The 19,828-nt window shown below is 27.9% G+C and overlaps 4 protein-coding genes across 7 annotated transcripts; 2 read left to right on the top strand and 2 right to left on the bottom strand.

Moving 5' to 3' along the window:
* Positions 1-310: 310 nt before the first annotated feature.
* Positions 311-2,937, bottom strand: LOC134832192 (mitochondrial Rho GTPase). Its single transcript, XM_063846186.1, has 5 exons — positions 2,534-2,937; positions 2,443-2,470; positions 1,801-2,374; positions 1,585-1,745; positions 311-1,516 (listed from the first exon to the last, which is right to left on the bottom strand). Exons 1-5 carry the CDS (start codon positions 2,580-2,582, stop codon positions 373-375), a joined length of 1,956 nt encoding a protein of 651 aa, XP_063702256.1. The 5' UTR covers positions 2,583-2,937; the 3' UTR covers positions 311-372.
* LOC134832278 (partitioning defective 6 homolog beta) lies at positions 2,880-4,704 on the top strand. Its single transcript, XM_063846298.1, has 7 exons — positions 2,880-3,013; positions 3,182-3,302; positions 3,391-3,616; positions 3,693-3,820; positions 3,877-3,974; positions 4,040-4,254; positions 4,321-4,704. Exons 2-7 carry the CDS (start codon positions 3,228-3,230, stop codon positions 4,530-4,532), a joined length of 954 nt encoding a protein of 317 aa, XP_063702368.1. The 5' UTR covers positions 2,880-3,013; positions 3,182-3,227; the 3' UTR covers positions 4,533-4,704.
* A 458-nt stretch (positions 4,705-5,162) lies between these two features.
* Positions 5,163-11,880, top strand: LOC134827770 (membrane-associated guanylate kinase, WW and PDZ domain-containing protein 1). Of its 3 annotated transcripts, XM_063840571.1 has the most exons (9): positions 5,235-5,277; positions 5,370-5,483; positions 5,553-5,746; positions 6,202-6,971; positions 7,030-7,600; positions 8,447-8,558; positions 8,631-8,698; positions 9,457-9,640; positions 11,363-11,880. In XM_063840571.1, exons 2-9 carry the CDS (start codon positions 5,417-5,419, stop codon positions 11,599-11,601), a joined length of 2,205 nt encoding a protein of 734 aa, XP_063696641.1. In that variant the 5' UTR covers positions 5,235-5,277; positions 5,370-5,416; the 3' UTR covers positions 11,602-11,880. The 3 variants fall into 3 exon arrangements, with proteins under 3 accessions (XP_063696642.1, XP_063696639.1, XP_063696641.1); XM_063840572.1 differs by having other exon boundaries at positions 5,163-5,483; positions 7,030-7,594; XM_063840569.1 differs by having other exon boundaries at positions 5,163-5,483.
* Positions 11,716-19,725, bottom strand: LOC134827769 (sterol regulatory element-binding protein 1). 2 transcript variants are annotated; one of them, XM_063840568.1, is made up of 10 exons: positions 19,026-19,725; positions 18,189-18,378; positions 17,733-17,999; positions 16,891-17,476; positions 14,959-15,151; positions 13,954-14,089; positions 13,714-13,897; positions 13,540-13,645; positions 12,807-12,977; positions 11,716-12,733 (listed from the first exon to the last, which is right to left on the bottom strand). In XM_063840568.1, the coding sequence occupies exons 1-10, from the start codon at positions 19,623-19,625 to the stop codon at positions 12,380-12,382; spliced, it is 2,787 nt and encodes a 928-aa protein (XP_063696638.1). In that variant the 5' UTR covers positions 19,626-19,725; the 3' UTR covers positions 11,716-12,379. The 2 variants fall into 2 exon arrangements, with proteins under 2 accessions (XP_063696638.1, XP_063696637.1); XM_063840567.1 differs by having other exon boundaries at positions 11,717-12,733; positions 17,733-18,378.
* Between the last annotated feature and the right edge of the window lie 103 nt (positions 19,726-19,828).

The following is a 19,828-nucleotide window of genomic DNA, read 5'->3' as shown; positions in this document are numbered from 1 at the left end:
TGAAAAATTCCGACAAATAAAGTTATGTTTATGTTATGTTATATATATATATAAATATATACCTAATTTATGAAAATTAGGTAAGTTATATTTGTTTTTTAAGTTTAGGCAATCCTACTTTTAAGACTTTCTTTGTTTTCAAAACTAAAAGTAACACCAAAAACTCACAAGAAAAAACCGCAGTCATAATAGATCAAAGTTCATTTTTTTAGCTCAAAAGGCTAGATTTGCTATGGTAAAAAGCATTTCGGTCAAAATACTCTACAATATATCAGAAAATTAAATATGAACTTACAAATTAAGTAATTTATCTATCTTGATTTTTATTCATGTATTTTATTTAATTGTTACATTCAGAAGATGCTATGATATTTATCTTGTAAGTCGAGCAGGTGTTGGTTGAATAACTTTCATTAATAGAAAACCAGCAAATGTAATAACTGCTAATCCAAGCCCTGCTTTCGATAACCATAAGAGTGTGTCGTCAGGAATCAGTCCAAAATGATTAATATGAGCTGTTTCCCATAGTTGAACAAGACGATGTTTGTAAAACAAAATCCAAGCAGCTTGGTATCTGGGAAATGCTGCCATTGTAGCAAGTTTTGTATAGAGTTCTTTATTATTTTGTTTTACTGTGAAGAATTCCGGAGACAAGATTTTATATTTTTCGGAAAATTCTGTTGGTTGCAACAAATAGTCTTGTCGAACTTTTGGCATATCCGATTTATTACCGACAATCAGAACTGGAATTTTACTTTCTGCATAATATTTTATATACGTTTTTGCTACATATTCAAATGATTTAGCGTCATTAACATCATATACAAGACATACGACATCGCAATTTATTTCACTCGGTTGTAAAGGATCTTCAGATTTAATGTCACGCATGATTAAAAATTTTTCTTGCCCATAAACTTGAACCGTATTTATACAATATTTATTGCTTCCTCTCAAATCCTTTAATGTTATATTTTTCATATCAGCGAATATCAGCCCTCGACAAAGAGTAGTTTTGCCAGCATTCTTAGATCCTATTACGTGGCAAATATAAACAGATCTACTGCTCTGTCGTTTTGCCAAATCTAATCGTTTTTCTCGAGTAACATGAATAGCAGTAGTTTGAGACTCATTTTCATGAATAGTGAATCCCAAGTATGCTAAATATTCTAAGGTTTTATTAACTTCAGTATACGCCATTAAAGACCACCGACAAATCCACCCGTGCAACGTCGGCCATCCGTTGCTATTAGTTTCCACAGTACGTTTGATATCAGTAGAAAAAGGAGGGGTTGGACAGGCGCTAAATAGTCTGGAAAACTCCTCTGGAGATAAAGCGCCGTCTCGGTCAAGGTCTCCCTTTTCAAAAAGTAATGTCAAAAATTGAAAACCACGGTGTGAGAGCTCAGTGCTACTCCCAGGAGGGATTTTCATTGGCGGATTCAAAAATTCTTTACTTATTTGGAGGTTTTCATCGTATCCAAAACGTCTTAAAACCATCCATGTTGTTTCAGGACTGTAAATAAGATAAGTAATAGCTACATTGAAAATTAAAGGAAATAAAAATGCTCATAGTTTGCTTACCGGCCTCTTTGAATAAAAAGGCAATGTAAATAGAGAAATCCTTTTAATGTGACATTATCATTTAATATTCCATCTGGAAGGTTTTTCATTAATAGTACTTTAACTTCATCTAAAATTTGTGGTTGTAACGGCAAATTAAAACATCTTCTTTGAAAATGATTCTATATAAACGAAGTCCATTAAAAAAAGTTATTTTATGTTAGGTCTATTTATTACCAATTCAAAATCACTCAGTAATCCATCGCCATCTAAATCAAGTATCTTAAAAATTTTTGTTAAAGCTATTTCTGCATTTTTCGTCAAATATTGGTTTTCCATTATATAAAGGGGTCCAGTTGGATGTAAAACTGCTTTTTGAGCATAATAAAACATCTCAGAAATATTATGCAATGTTTTGGCGGAACACTCAACACAGCTTTCCACTTCGGGAAAATCCTCCATTATAGACAATAACATATCTATTGTACTATAATCTACTAAATCTACTTTATTGCCAACTAAGACTATTGGCTTTTTTAAATCAGTAGAATTATAATCTCTGATAAGCGGAAGCCAATATGAAGTAATACGCTCAAGTGTGTGCTCATTATCAACGGCATAAACAATGCAGATAACATCGGATTTCTGCATTTCAAGTTGTAAGTTACCACTCTCAGCATCATCAATGTCTGAAGAGCAAAAATCAACTATATTAGTTGGCACTTTTTCAGGTGTGACATCAGCCGGAATCGTAATTTCCTCTGCTTTTGCCGGAACATCTGGAGGAAACTCTTCACTTACTAAACTCAGTCTACATACAAAGAAAGAAAAGAGTGATATAAAATTATAAAAATATCGAAACCTAATTTTAGTACTTACATTAGGCTTGTCTTTCCTACACCTGCATCTATAATATTTTGGAATTTAGTTGGTAAATGCTTATTTTTATCTAAAGTAATATTTACATTACCTCCTACCAAGAGTATGCGAACATTTCGTCTCGTCGACCATGTTATCATAATTTAAATTAGGTTTGTTTCTCAATTGTAATAGAATTTCATTAGAATGTTAACCGGCCTTATTCAATTTTATTTATCTTTTTAAAATGTGTAAAATCTAATGTTTTATTCCGTTTTCAACTATTTTTTTGTGGCAGATTTTCACTTTGACCTCTCTTACTTTTAAGTAATGTTTCGATTTTTATAGATAAATGTAAAAGATGACAGCTCAAATATTGTTCGTCACTTAAATCTAAAGATGAGCTCATCATTTGTCAAATTCTTATTTATTTAGTAAATAAACTGTAAAAAAAATATTTTCACCCCAATTTTCCATTGAATGGAATTCTTATATGTATATTAAATAAAAATCAAAACAATTTACAAAAAATATATGTCAATAGGAGAAGTAAATAAATAAAAAATTGTTCTTTTAATGTTTGAGTCAAACCGTGAGTAGCCCAATGTCATTTTTTAAAATCTTCTTTACCGATCATTAGTTAAATAATATTTATACATTCCTTCACAAATTTATCTTTATAATTTACTTTTTGTTTTTTATAACCATTCAAATTCTTATTATTTTTCTTCATTTTTATCAATTTTCTGTTTAACTATAGTTCAAAAACTCTGGTAAAATAAAATAGCTAGACCAAAGTTACAAAAATGTCTAAAACAAAGTTTGCAACACACTCCAATTTACTAACAGGCGAAATTGAAAGAATCGAAATAAAATCAAAGGTAAGTACATGATTGCATATATCACTGTTCTTATTATAAATATTTAGTAAAGAAGGAGCGCCACTACTTTATACTACTATTTTTATAGTTTGACGCCGAATTTCGTCGATGGTCCATTTACAAATTAGAACCACTTACTTTTGATGGATTTTGTAATCTTATTAAAAGCTTACACAAGCTAGAGGACTTTCAATTTTTGATATCATATATAGATCCAAGTGATAACGATTTACTACCAATCAATAATGACGATAACTTTCATCGGGCCCTAACAACCGCTCGACCATTATTGAGAGTTATTATTCAAAGAAAAGGTATTTAGTTTTTTTTTTGTTTTCTAACACTGATAGTGATATTTAATTAAATTATTTACATTTCGATGTACATCAGGAGATACTTTGGAAGAAATAACTGGATATGGTACCATCAAACCGAGAAATCTGATAAGCAGTATTTTAGGGCAATCATCCATCAAAACTAAAACATTAGCTATTTCAAATCCACATGATTTTCGCACAGTAAGAGCCATAATTCATTGAGTAGGTTGATTTTACAAATTATATGCATTTTTTAGGTGTCGCAAATAATTGATGTAGACATTGTACCAGAAACATGTCGTCGAGTGAGGTTGCTTAAACATGGAAGTGACAAGCCACTTGGATTTTATATACGGTATGTATGTTATTTAATTAAAGTTTTAAATATACCTAAGTAATCCATTTATTTGGTATTTACAGTGATGGGACATCAGTAAAAGTAACATCTAACGGGTTAGAAAAGCAGCCAGGTATTTTTATATCCAGACTTGTACCAGGAGGCTTGGCTGAGAGTACAGGCCTTCTGGCCGTAAATGATGAGGTTATTGAAGTTAATGGAATTGAAGTTACCGGAAAAACTTTAGATCAAGTAACTGACATGATGGTGGCAAATAGCTCTAATTTGATTATTACAGGTGACTTTATCATATACTAAATCAAATACCGTTTTTTCTCATGTAAACAAAATAAATATTTTTCAGTAAAACCTGCTAATCAGCGTACAGTCGGTCGAAGAGGTTCATTTTCGCGTAACAGTCAATTATCTAGTGGGTCTCATCAATCTCAACAAACTACAAACACATCAGATGAAAATGACGTAGAAGAACAAGACGAGATAGTTGATTTAACTGTTGCCGAAAATTTGGATGAAAATAGTTTTATAGATAATAAGGAACATATTTTACATTTATAAATTTATTTACAAACATACAATTGTGTAATTTGAAATTAATTATATTTACATTTACTTAAATTTTCAATGCATATACATTATAGCTATTAGATTTATATCATTTTCTCATTATGTAAAACAAAACAAAAATCTTAGTTATGCTTGTCATTCAATAAAAAGACAGATCAACGTATACGTAAGATTAAACTATAATAGTAAATTAATTTTACCACAAGAATAAATGAATGTCAGGCCGCAGGGTTATGATGCCAATTCCAACAAAAATTTTCGTTTCAGCATCTTGATTTAAAGTCGATAGATCGTTTATTTATTATTTTTTTTCCTTTTAAATAAACCAATGGAAACAATATGGATTTGATGAATTTAACATTGTTTGTAAAATCTAAATAAAATCACACAAGGGCAGACTTAATGCATCAATATTTTTCATAGATGGACCTCAAGCTGACTAAGAAATTCATTATGTTTTAAGTGAAATAATATTGGTACGTTCGTCGTTTACAATCTAATAATATTTATTAAAGCATTACAAAATCATAACGAAGGTAAACGACATTTATATAACTTGAATAATACGTTATTTATTTACTTATTTACTCACATCTGAGAAGAATGCATATGGGGCTCTTTTTATCATTGTTTTTCGTCTCAAATTTACTTAAGCCGTTGTTTTACTTGAATTAACGGGTGTGTCGTTATTTATCACTTAGAATCGCCTCTTAGCCAGCCGAAGCCTTAATTTAGTGTAAAATTTCTAAATATTTTTTTTTGTTTGTTAAAGAGCCTGTGTAAATAATTACAAAAGCATTCAACAATTTTTACATTATTGTTTCACAGATTTTTGTAAAACCTCTAGTAAAAAAAAACTTTTGAAATATGTAAAAATGGACAATTATTCAGGAAGCATTTCAACAATTTCAGAAATAAACAATTCTCAAAAATGTAAACAAAGTAAGAAAAAAGTGGCCTCATATTAAGTAGAAGAAGCTACATGTTTTATGTTTTTTTTTTTTACAATAGCTCTTCAATACAATGACGACCATTTAGGCCCTTTGCCAAATAATTGGGAAAAAGCACAGACAGAACAAGGTGAAATATATTTTATTGATCACAATACTGGAAGCAGTCACTGGTTGGATCCTAGATTGTCTAAGTTTCAAAAGAGAACATTGGAGGATTGTGGAGATGATGAGTTACCTTTTGGCTGGGATGTGGTATGATTATGAATAATGTGTTTCACGACATTGAATTTCATTTGTAAAAGTTTGTAAAAAAATCTTCTGTAAAGCTGTAGCTATTCTAAAATTTATCGTGAACCTTTGATTTTTATAAGAAAGCGTTCTGTATTTGAGATTTAATTTTACTAATTTTCCGGTGCTAGTAGCTTATGACCTAAATAATATCTTTAAAAACAACAAATACATATATATTAAGGTGCTGCTTATTCATATCTATAACACTTAATATATCTGCATATATTTTTCAAAAATTAAACCAATCGAACAATGTTCAATGAATGTGAATGAATTTTTTCGTAGTTTTTATGAATTTTTAAGTAGGTCTCATGTGTTGTTTGGTCATAAAAATGATCTATAAAAATATATTGAAATGTTTTTTTTTCTTTTTCATAACTACATATGTATATAACTACAATTTAATTTTGTTTTAGGTTTTTGATTCTCAATATGGAACGTATTATATCGATCATGTTAATCGAAAAACACAATATGAAAATCCAGTAATACAGGCAAAAAGGTTAGCCGAGCAAGCACGTTCTCAAATGCAGAATATCTATGAAAACCATTTCACAAAGGATGCTTCAAAGCTATTAGGGGAGAGAATAATAACAAAATTGATTAAATCACAAAATGGTTTTGGGTTCACAATAATTGGTGGGGATAATAATGAGTTTCTCCAAATCAAAAGTATACTACCCAATGGTCCAGCGTGGAATGATGGAAAATTAAAAACTGGAGATGTTTTAGTAAATGTTTGCGGTGTTTGCGTTTTAGGATTTTCGCATCATGATGTCATTAATATTTTTCAATCCATTTTGCCCGATGGCTATGCAACCATTGAAGTATGCCGAGGTTATGACTTGCCACCTGATGATCCAACAAATACAGAAGTAATAACAATAGTTGCTGTAGATAGCCAGAATTCAAGTTCAAACATAACAGAAACCTTAGCTCTAAATATATTTAAAGAAGAAACATTCGGTTTTACAATAAGTGACAGCTTGCAAGGACAAAAGGTGAAGAGCATAATTGACAACAGAACTTGTAAGAACATTTATGAAGGAGACATACTTTTGGCCATTAATGGTATCAACGTTAAACAAATGAGCCACAATAAGGTTGTTGAAGTTCTAAAAGACTGCCCGCAATATTCTGAAACTTTGATTCAAGTTCTTCGTAATAGACAACTAAGAGATAACCGGTAAAACTATTAAATTTTAACCTTTTTTTTACCTCTTTGTAAATTACATTCTTTACAGGAAAATAAATGAAAACATTTACAGTAATAAATTATTAAATTTGTATAGAAGTAAAACCCCAACTGCTGAAAATTACTCGTCAGAGCCCAAAATCATAGTGCCCATCCGATCAAAAACACCCGATAGTCGACTTTGTTTGATTAATGATTCTGAAAACTCAGAATTGTATACAAACATGAAAAAAAGAAATGATTTTTTTGAATGCAACTATTTAGACAACGACAAAAAAACAAATAGTATTGATGAACTTAATATATTTATGTCTAACTTGGCAAATCATTATAATAATTTTGAAGTTGATAGAATATATGATAAGAAATATAATGGTTCCAAATCGACTAAGGCTGAGATGTGCTCAATCTTTGATAATTCTAATGATTCTCGAGGAAAACCCGAATCAAACTATCATTGTTCACAAGAAAATTATGTTCACTATGAGAATCAAGATTGTAATATAGAACCACAATTGAATCAATTGGAGAGAGATATGCAATTAAGTAACTTACGTGAGAGTCAAAGACGTACAAATGATAAATGGAATTTATATTCTTCAAAACACATAAAAGTGCGGGTAATTATATCCCGGGCGAAAAGGATAAATCGCACAAATGCATGAAAATTGGTAATAAGTCCAATATAAAAATTTCTCCAAATCGTTTTTGTTCATGTTTTTGTGTTGTTTATGCTCTGTTGTTACATAAAAAGTCAACTTGAACCAAAAAATTTGGAAAAATATTGAAATTGGAAAACTTAAAAAATCTCATTTTTATATGGAATTTTGTGCAATTGTGCGATTTATCCTTTTTCTCAATAAAAAATTTCCCAAAACTACCCCTTAGAGATTAGATAAAAAATTTTTCTGTACAAAAATTGTTTTTAGTGGCCAATTATTTACTTTTGTAAGTTTAAAAATGAAGAAATAGTTTTTAAAAAAATTTTTACAGGTCAAAAACCGTAAAAAACTTTAAATCGATTTTTCTCAGTTTGTTAAAAATGTTAGTTGTGCGATTTATCCTTTTCGCCCGGGATATACATTCGTAAAAATAAATAAGTCCGCTCCAAATTTTTTCGAAATCTTTGTCCCAAATTTTTTTCCAAAATAAAGAAGAATTGAAATACTTTTTCATGCAAAATGATAAAATTTATACAATTTTTGGTCATTAGGCAACTTTGTCATATTGTATTTTCGAATAATAATGGGGAATGGAATAAAACAGCTCAAAAAAAAAAAATTGGCATTAAGGCAAAATAATAATTAAAATTTTTTTGGTTACTTAAGTTTTTTTTTTCGAGAAGATCTCTATAATATCTATAATAGCATCTGAAATGACTCTTAATGTTTTCAAGATAGTTGTGATCGAAAAAATTTTTATAATCATCTTTTATTTATCTTAAAGTCATATTTCTATGTTTACAGGATCATATTTTTAAAATAATGTTAGATTCTCTCTCAACTGGATTCGGGTTTCGAATAGTTGGCGGTATAGAGGAATCATCGCCAATAACTGTTGGTTATATTGTACCAGGAGGTAAAGACAGCATTTTTTCGCTCTTCGTATATTAAATACAAGAATGTTATCATTGAATTTATATATTTTTAGGTGCTGCAGACATAAATGGTAGGATAAAAACAGGAGATGAGATTTTGTCAATAAACGAAACGAGCCTTGTAAGTCGTATATTTCACCTTTTTTTGGCAAAATGCATTTAAAAAGCTCATATAATACGAATTTAAACAAATCTACTTAATTGTTTACATTAGAGGTTTTAATTTTACTGTATTACTAAGTTCATTCCATAATGTCGTTCGTCTATCCGTAGCGTGTGGTTGAACTTTAAACAATGAACTTTAAAAAAAATTGTTTAAAAACAACTAAAATTTCTTTTTTGAGTAATTTTTATATGAAAAATATGAATATTTCGCGTTTCCTCCCCCATCATTTTTTTATCAAAAATTATTATTATCGTATATAAAAAATGACCATGGGAAATATAGAAATTTTACATAGATTTTGAAATACTAGGTATTATTTACATAAAAAATTATTTTTAAGAAATGTTTTTCAAAATGATATTTACCTAAATGAAAATAAGTCGAACTGTGAATTTAAAAATAATATTATAGAAAATTATTTCAGAACAGTACTAAAAATGACAATCTATATAAAATTTGTATATCCCCCGTGGTTTTTATTTCAAAAATATAACGCGAAACAGAAAACGTTTTTGATATACCCTCATTACCTCCTTGGATTTTTGGAAAAAGTTAGGTGGGTGGAAATGCAAAACATTTTTTTTAATTGCACTTGCCTTATGTGATATTTATATGAAAATCATTTATTACGAAATCGTCTTAAAAATCAAATTAATTAATCTTCAAAAGTCATCAAAAAAAATTATTTCAAATGTAATAACTATTCATTTTAGAAAAAATTATCGCATCATCATGTTGTTCAATTGATGTTAAAAGCTGCAGACCGTGGACACGCTTTTATTACAATAAAGCGCCGTATAAGTTATCCATATGATGTATTTATCACAAGACATGAAAATGAAGGATTTGGGTTTGTAATTATTTCATCATCGTCTCATACTTGCGGATCAGTTATAGGTATTTTTTTATTCATGTTATAATATCATATATTTTTCTTACTAATAATGAAAGCCGCTTCAAGTTTTTGTTTACGAAGTTTTTGTCCCTTTCATATAAAAAATAACAAAAAAAAAATGCTCATAAAAAGAAGGGCCAATGGAATAAATCTCATTTTTAGGTAAATTTATAAAAAAAATAGAGAAAGAAGTCGTCTAAAGAACGAAATACTATACCGCATTTCGTTGTTACATATCTTCGCTTTTTTTTGCTCCTCATTTTACATTTTAATACTCCTCAAGTCACATTTTCATACTCCTACTGTTTCACAGTTCCATACACCTCACAACCCAAGGGACTGCCCACAGACCTCAAATAACAAAGAATTACAAAAAAAAATTTAATACCGCATTTTTTCTTCGAAATGAGGTAAAAAATGGAAAATAAAAAAAAGAAGAGTACTTTTTAAACCGTTGAGCATTTCAAAAAAAAAAATATATATATATATTATTGCGATGTGCTATATAGCATAATTGCAAATCAAAGTGATAAATCGCACATGTATGCATTAAAATGGCCTAAAAGCTAAATTTCGAGGTTTCTTATATTGTTAACAAAGTTAACAATTTATATTTGTTAACGCATTACAAGTTAAAATTAATAAAAAAATTGATATGTATTAAGGCGAATAAATTTAATATATCCATTTTTTGTCACCCCCCCCTCTGATTTTGTCGAAAAAATTCAGGGGGAAAAATAAAAATTAAATACAAAATACAAATATTTTTGACATATTTTGGAATTTTTATATTAAAAATCATGAAAAATTAATGTTTATGGTAAAATCATACAAAAAACCAAAGAAATTCGCTTAATTAAGACATTTTCTATTGAAATCTTAAAAAACATTTTTTTGAAAGTCACGTGACCAAATTTACTTTTTTCAAAAAATTTTATTTTGTGGAGATTTTGTTTGATTTTTCTTTTACAAACAAAAAATTCAAAAATATTTATTTTTTTATTTACAAACCCCCCCCCCCCCCTCGTAAAAATCCTCATGGGACAAAAAATGAAAATATTAAATTTATTCGCCTAACTATTGTATGTAAAAATATTTTTGATTTTGCCTAAATTACACTTCAAAATCAAAGTCAACACATAAAAATCTTTTTTAAAACAGGCCAAACGCTTAACTATTTTGATTGAACATTAAATTTATGTATCTTTCATATATAAATTTTGAAATACTATTTTATGTTAAATTATTTTAAACAATTTTTACATTTTGAACTATTTTAAAGGTTATGAACATTTTGATCATGAATCATGAAGTAATTTTTTTCAAAATTATTTTTTAAAATAATTTATAGAAAAGAAAAAATAAGTCAAAACGCTAATTTAATAACAATATCATAGAAAATAACTCAAAATTGAACAATTTTATTACTTTTCCATACGAATATTACTAAAAACGGAAATTTATATAAAATTTGTATATCCTCCATCCCCAAGGTTTTTTTTTTAATGTAACGCGAAACAGAAAACGTTTTTGGAAAACCCAATAAATAACTGTCTTTAAGAGAAACAAATCAAATTAAATTAAAGCAAAATAATAGTCTTGAAAGTCTTTTTCTCAAAACTTGAAAGCCTTTTTTTCTGACAAACATGCCCTTTTTACGAGTAAGTTATCCTTAACATTTATGCTTAACTTCAACTCTATTTTATTTTTAAATTTTCTTTCAGGAAAATTAATTTTTGGTTCTCCAGCAGAAAAAAGTGGAGAAGTGAAAGTTGGTGATCTTATTGTAGCAGTAAATGGTATAAACATTACAAATATGAGCCATGGAGATGTCGTTAATTTAATAAAAGAATCAGGTTTGCAAGTTCAACTAACTATTGAAAGTCCTAGAGAAAATATACAAGAGTTTATCGAACAAGAAACTATAAACCAATCAATGAACAATTTTCCAATTATTTGTTGAGTCTTTATAAGTGAAATAAGCAACATGGACCAAATAGCATAAAAAATTTATTTTTGTACACACTAAAGAAAGTAAATTTATTTTTAAAATAGAATATCAGTTGGCTTGACTTTCATCATACATCATTACATTCATTGAATATATAATAAAAAATATAATACTAAAGCTATTTTTTAACAAATTTATTTAAACAATTTAAGCAATAAATAAATGTTTTTTGAACTTATGCACTTATTAGATGTAAAGAAAACTTAAGCTTAGGGTATTCAAAAAATATTTTTTCAAAAAATTTTTGAAATAAAAACCATGGATTTTTATATAGATATTCGTTTTGTATATTTTGTATGGAAACATTATTGTTCAATTTTGCTGTCACATTTTTATTAAATTTATAAAAAAATTATTCTGCAAAATTTTTCTAAAAATAATTTTCAAATTTTTTAGTCGTTTTTTTTTTTGTATAAAATTAGATACTTCTTGATTTTTTAACCAAAATGTTCATGAATAAACTTTAAAATAGTTTAAAATTTAAAAATTGTTAAAAACAATTAAAACATCACTAAAAAAAAGTTAACAAAACTTGATTGTTAAGGCATTTAATATGATCATAATCTATATTTAATTTCTATGTTGTTCATTGTAATTTTTGATAAAAATTATGCGAAACAAGTTAAGTGGAATACTCTTATGTAATGAATATAAATGAAACAAAAATAGCTCTGTAGTAAATAAATATAGGCAATAATTAATTGTAATAACATATGATAGAATTTTCTCACTATGTAAATGTAGTTATTCCATTACTGATTGACTTCATTAATTTATAACATTCGTTTAATCTTTTTTTGTCGCCAATTTTTTCTAAACTTTTAGCTGCACATTCTAACATCCCCGCTCTTTCTCCTGGTGCTGACAAGCATACTGCTGGCAAATGCTTACAAGCTAAATATAACGCTGTTGCTTTTGTTAAATCATTTCCATTTGCTGAAGAACGGTTTCCACAAATGATTGAAGTTCTATTATTAGTACGTTGTCTTACACTTCTATCCAAGAGTTGTTGAGTAAAATTTGGGCTTGCACAAGCTAGTATTCTCTCACTGGCTTCATAAACATACAAACGACTTTGCAGAACCTAGTTATCATCAAATTGTAAAGCTCAAAATTTTGCAGAATTTAAGAGAGTAAAACAAATAAACAGAACTTACTGGCATATCTAAAACGATGGTTCGAAGTGAATTCAAATCGTTTTGAAAATAAGATAAAACATCTAGTGGAACTGAAGTACATTGATCATGTTGTAATTGTTGATTTTTTTCTATCTCATATAAGGACCACCTTATTTCCAGTAACCAATCACAAATAAGATATTGAAGTAACTGCGCAGGATATTTAATTAGGTATTAGAATTTACTTGAAGGTAAACAATATAGATCTCACTAAATTACATAAAATTTAGCTAAACTATTTTAAGTTGATTGAATTTTACTCTGGTTTGCATTACAGATGAATTTGCAGTGAAAAAAGCAAATGCAAACTACAATGCAATCCAAAGAAAAACATGCTTATCGCCTATAATTTATTTTTAATAAAAAAAAATTGTCCTAGAATATTATAAAAAACTAGAAAAAAATGAAAATCATGTATAAAGTCTGATGCCAAATTTTAATAGTCAAAAATCCAAAGGGCAATAATTAAAAAAAAATAATTTTTAGTATTGAAAATCGAATTTCTTCATGAATCTTCTACTCCAAAAATGATTTTCATAAAATCACTGAACTTATTTTTCAAATTTTTTCAATGGTATTTTTTATGAATTATTATGTTTGTTTCAATCAAAACGAAAACTAAATAAATAACAATAATACATAAATACCTAAATAAAAATCTTGAAGTAAAATTTTCTAAAATCTTAAGCATTTAAATAAATAAAAGTATTACCTTTCTACTTCCAGTTATTTTTGAATCATCTAGGGTCTCTTTTAATAGCTTACTCCCAATATTACAATATTTCATAATATTTATACCATCAAAACCATCAGGAGAACTGTGAGACATAATAAGTATCTAAATTTAATTTTATTTTTCTACGATGATAAAAACTTGAGTACTTACTTTATTTCACATTTTGCTCTAAAAGAAGCTATGAAAGATCTGTATAATGTGTCTTCTAGCAAAACTGCTGGAATATTCCTCAAATTTAGATACAAATCATAAGCTTTTTTATCTTCCGCTAGAGACCAATATGCAGAGATTTCAAATAAATTACACCACCAATCGCCCAAACTTTCAACGTCACCTTCAGTTAAAGAGTAGGTAAGATAAATATGCTAACGAAGGAAAGTTGCTACAAACCTATTGAAATTGATTCTTTATATAAGTTAGTAAAGAACAGTACTCGTTCAAATTGTTTCTTTAGTCCTTCTTGCTTGTAGTTAGTGAAACCGACTAAGCTTTTTAAGCTTTTCTCCAACAAGAATTCTCTGTATTTCTGTAACAATATGCAAAATATCATAATTTGTTATGAGTCATAGGATAAGAATTTAAAAGAAGGCAATTCGTTTAAACGAATTTTGTACCCTTATTTGTTTTTTTTTTCATTTGTTCATTAGGTTTTTAAGGATTTTCCAAAATAATCAAAAACATTTTAAACATTTATTTAAATTTTCTGAAACTCTACATTTCTTACATTTTTTTTTGGATTTCATAAACCTCAGCAATATTAGAAAGAAGCTATCACGTAAAAAACAGTACAAAAAAAATCGAAAGGATTTCTTTACAGTATTGCTATTTTTAACCAATTTTATTATTATGTTTAGGCCATTAAATTTGATTACATTAAAATTAATTTTTTTTAATTTTTTCTACTACTTTTTTGATGGTTTTTGAACGTTAATCGTGAATTGAGCACATTAAAATGATTTTTATTTTGATTATTACAAATTTTTAAGTCAAAATTTTAATAAAATTTCACAAAATAAAAAATTTGGTCACGTGACTCAAAAATTTTTTTATCAAATTTTCGATAGAATATGCGTTTTTATAGCAAATTAAGTTCATATTTTATATAATTTAAATGTTTTCTGGACATTTTTATCGTTTTTCAATTAAAAAGTACAAAAAAATGTCAAAATTTTTCCTTTTTTCTAATTATTTTATCGGCAAAATCGGAGGGAAGGGGGGTGACATAAAGTGAAATAATTAAATTTAATGGCCTAAGTGAAAAATAAAAAAAAAATTTCCATATAAAATTTTAAAAATAGAACAATATTTTCAATTAGAATTATTGCCTATTAAAATTAATATTTACTTTTATTTTTTAAGATTTAAATAAATTTAAAACAACAACAGCGTACATACCGTTAAAACATACTGAAGTGGATTTGCATAGTTTTTCGTTGAAGTAAAAATATTAGTGACCTTTGGCATTAAACTGATGTTCTCGCATTCGTATGTTGATAGGAAACGATATCCATGGGATGTAACAGTCCATTCATAAGGTGAATGTTTCTTCGTCAGTGATAAATAGTGCTTTGCTTTCCATAAGCAATATCTAAAATAAAAAAAACACTTTTGAGATTTATTGGAAACAAGCTTTATGTCTACATATATAAATAATACATATTATAATGGGCGTCAGTGGTTTATGGAAGAGGGTTGGATTTCGACGATAAAGGGTTCGATGAATCATATTTCCATTTTTTATTTATTGTTTTGGATTTATCAAATTTTAACTTTTAACCCCTTAGCTAGAACAACGAATAATGGCAGTACAAACGGTATTATAGATCCTAATTAATTCAGCAAGCTCTCATAAGTAGAATTTCTTTATTCTTAAAAAGTATGTGAAAAAAAAAGTGAAAAGTATGTTAAGAAAAATACAGAACAGGTAGGTAGTAAAATAATCCACAGAATGTTCTTTTATGTGGCTTTATAACATCAACTTTTTTGAGCACTTTAAATAAGAAAGTAGGTCTGAACTTAATAAGTGGCTACGGGTTAAAATAGACAGCCCAATTTTATTTGATACCAAATATATTATTTGGACCTATTGCATTACGAATATTAAATGGTGCATTCCATTGTAATCAAATACCGATATCCCGGATTTTAAAATTACATAATGCCGCTCCAAATTTTTTTTGAACTTTTTGTCCCATGCCCCATTTCAAAAGTCGATAATAATCTAATGGGGCAAAATAAAAAAAAATAAGAATTTCATCAAAATTGACCGTTTTTTGGTCTTCTTCCATATTTTTTTCAAGAAATTTCCCAAAATTTTTTAAAAAATTTTAAATTTTTAAGAATTTTTGTATTAAACATGAATTTTCTTCTTTAAATTTTACATAAAAAATTAAATTTTACAATTTTACGGGGCGCCGCCCCCCCTAAAAAAATTAGCAGAAGATTCAAAAAATTTACAATTATTGTAATGCCAATTTTTGTGGTTTCAAAGGCGCCTTTTTATCAAAATGAATGAATTTACTATTGAAACAACTTGGCGTTCTAAAGAAACATAAAAATGAATTAAAATTGAGTAAAAAATATTAACAGAAATGTTTTAAAAAATAATTTTTTAAATTAAAGACCAAAAATTGCTATTTCTCCCGAAATTGCGCTTTTTCCATTTTGACGCCTGCGGCGGTTTGCCGCAATCGCCGCTCCCTTGTTTCGCCTAAGTAAACCTAAACATTGACTCGGAACACAAAAGGACTTATGTAACAAACATATACTACAATTCGAATTTGCTTAACTAATTCAAGGTTCTTTTTGTAATTTTCAACTTGAAATACTCTGAGATAAATTTTAAATTATCAAATCTTAATGTAAATGCCATAAAAACAACTAAAATAATGATTAATCACAAAAAACTGTTAAAATTTTGTTAAATTATATGAAAAAGTATTTCAAAACTTTATTTTTTTTTATTTTGCCTTCCCCATTTTGAAAAAAAAGTTTTGGGACAAAAAGTTCGAGATAAATTTGGAGCTGCCTAATCGCCAAAAAAAAGAAACTTTTGCTTTGGCGACATTTTTTTTCGATTCATTTTTTAAAATTTTATGAAAGTCAGGAGTAATGTGTATGTGTAAAATTTTCTGGTTTTAATTCGTATTTTGCCGATATATAGACACTTCTTCAAAGTCTTTTGACACTGAAGTGGACCTCCTTCCCCACTTTTTCGTCACCCCCAACCTAATCATGTATTTTTGGCGAGAAAGAATATAATATAAAAAATATTGAAAAATTAATAAAAAAAAGGTCGTTCTTTTAAATTTATGAATAAAATCATACCTGCTTATAATGTTAAAAAAAGTTCCTTTTGCACTTAATGCAGCACTAAGATAAATCTCAACTATCAGATCTAGTTCTGCGTTCGTAATCGAGCGTTCAATCATATTTATTGCATGAAGTGAAGTTAATAATCTAATTTGTTTATCCATGTTTAAAGTTAAGGCAATTTGATTTAATCGATGGTTTATATACGCTAATTCTTTTGCTGAATATAGATTATCAGCTCTTGAATTAAAAATATAAATCTTAGAAATCCATTTGCCTAAAGTTTCGTATAGAAATAGTCTCACTAACTGCCAAGTCATTGAAACGTAACGATCAAATCCTGTCTTAGGTAAACGTATACCAAAACAATTCAAACACAAAACAAACTTTTCAAATGTGTTTTCCATATTTTTGGTACACTTAAATTGATTTTCAGCAATTTTTATCCTTTGTTCAAGAATCTTTGACATGCGAGATCCCTGTTTGATGTATGGGTCAGCAAAGAACAGTATTTTTAATAAGCAAAACACAAAAATCAATATGTTAATAGTCCACAAAGACAAAGTAGATCCATATTGCGTCCACGATGTAAATGAATATTCTGTAAGTAAGTGAGAGTCACACATATTTTATATAAATAAAAATTAATGTAAAAACAAGCAAGTACAATTAAATTTTTATTTTAAATTATCAATTTTTTAAAGATTCTATGATAATAATTGATAGTATGAAGGGAATAATGGCCAAATACGGTTTTCGTAATAAAAAAAAACATCAAAATAATGTAAAACATTTGTTTTTTCTCAAATTGTGCTTGCTTTTCGTATAAGTTTTTGTTTAATTATATAACAACTTACCATTAGATTCCAATATAGTTCGCCTAGCAGTTGTATAGTCTGAATTTAATGTTTCCTCCTCTTTCAAAAGTGCTTTAAAAGGATTTATTACTAACATCGCAAACATAAACATGCATAATGTCAATTTTGAATGGGATGCCATGCCATTATATGTTCCACTTTCATCACTGCTATAAGGTGATGAAGGTTCAGAGTACTGTGGGGATAATGATGGATTAGATTCATCGCAGCTTCGCGGAGGAGTTAGATTTCCAGCTCCGAGTTTTTCTGAAATTTTAGTTTTGTTTGAAAGTAGATCCTTGAGATTGTCATTAGTCTCATTTGATAAATGTAATTTGAGAGCCATATTTTCTTGTTTAAGTTGTCTGTTTTGGTGTTCTAAATTTTTAATATGTTCAATAGCTTTGCGTAGTATTCCAGATTTTTGCAACTTAGCATCACGACCAACTAACATACTTTTTAATTCACAAATACAACTGTTAATCGAAGTTCTATAACGTCGTTCGATTGCATTATGTGCAGATCGTTTTCCTTCTTTATTAGGTTTTACATTATTTCTTTCTGATTTTGATTCACTATTTTCCTTTGTGTCGAATACTACGGGTATTCCTGTTAAAATTGTTCCAGCGTTAACTACATGGATATTCTGTAATTAGGTAATTTTAGTAATTTTTTTTTAAACAACCTCAAAGTAGTAAATCTCAATGTAAATACCAAAATGCAAAAAAATTAAAAACATTGAATGGATTTTTTTTTATTTTGTATGAAAAATTTATTTATATTAAAACTTTTTATTTTTTTTTACCATTTTTTTTAAAACTACACTAAGGCCGTTCCAAACGAAACTCAATAGTTTTTTCCGATGCCCTATTTTAAATTCGAAAATCCAATGGGGCAAAATAAAAAAAAAGTTTAAAATTTCAAAGTTTAAAAATCAAAAATTAATAAAAAAAATTGGCATTTTGTATGAAAAAAGGTATTTCAAAATTTTTTATTTTTTTTTGCAACCCTCCCCCCCCCCTCCCATTTTTATTTCAAAAATTTTGGACAAAACTATTGAGTTTCATTTGGAACGGCCTAAACTTTAAATCAATAATTTTTGCCCAATTTTTTTTTTATTTATTTATGAAGCCGAAAACCACGAAAAGTAGTGTTTGGAATATTTTAAAGTAATTTTTCTTAATTTTTATCAATCCATTTTTTCAAAAGTTTAAAATAATCCTTTTAAAATTTATGATGATTTAAAATAAATTTTTAGTCTTTACTTTTGAGATTTAATTGAGACCAACTTACTTGTGGTTGAATTGCCCCATTGCCTTCTGTGTATTTACACATTACTGTTGGAAAACCTTGAATAGCTAATAACTGAGAGGTTTGTTGTACATTTGTAGAATCCAGTCTTGATTGAACTGATTTGATATGGGGTACTTGTGTCATTGTATTAGATTGGTGACTCATCATATTAGAAATTGTATTAATTGGAAGTATTATTGTTGAATGATGTAATGCTGTGCTTTTTGTATCTTGCAAAATAGAAACAGGATTCTTTTTGTCTTTTATGTTCATTTCGTCGGCATCATCGAACGTTTTGCTTGCAGACGTGTCTTCAAGAAAGTTAGAAAATTTGATTTCATCAGATTGAAGTACTTTGAGATCATCTGCTTGATCCAAAGTACTGATATCATTTGATTGGGATATCTCTGTATTTACTAAATCAACGTCTAATCCAAATTGAGTTAAAAAATCATCTCCGACCATTCCTATTAATTTATCATCGTTAATTCTAAACATGTCGTCTGCTATTTCATTAACATCGAATGCTGACTCTGCACCATGGAAATTAGTTTCTAACTCCATTTTATTATCAAAAGGCTCCCAGCTTAGCCTATCCATTTTTGTTTTTATTTTATTCTTTTTACTATTTATTTCACAGAGAAATACAGTTAACTGATATAATTAAGTTCAAGAATCAACATCGTACGATTTATGACGTCATAAAAATAGGTCTACCAGGTATGAAAGAAAAGATGCTAATTAGGGTTCCCATTCAATCCAGGATCTTTCTAAAAGGTCCAATATTTCGAAATTCTCTGAAT

Source organism: Culicoides brevitarsis, chromosome 1 (assembly GCF_036172545.1).
Source record: "Culicoides brevitarsis isolate CSIRO-B50_1 chromosome 1, AGI_CSIRO_Cbre_v1, whole genome shotgun sequence".
NCBI classification, from domain to species: domain Eukaryota; kingdom Metazoa; phylum Arthropoda; class Insecta; order Diptera; family Ceratopogonidae; genus Culicoides; species Culicoides brevitarsis.
Note: the sequence above shows the minus strand (reverse complement) of the source record. Positions and strands in the feature narration are given on the sequence as shown.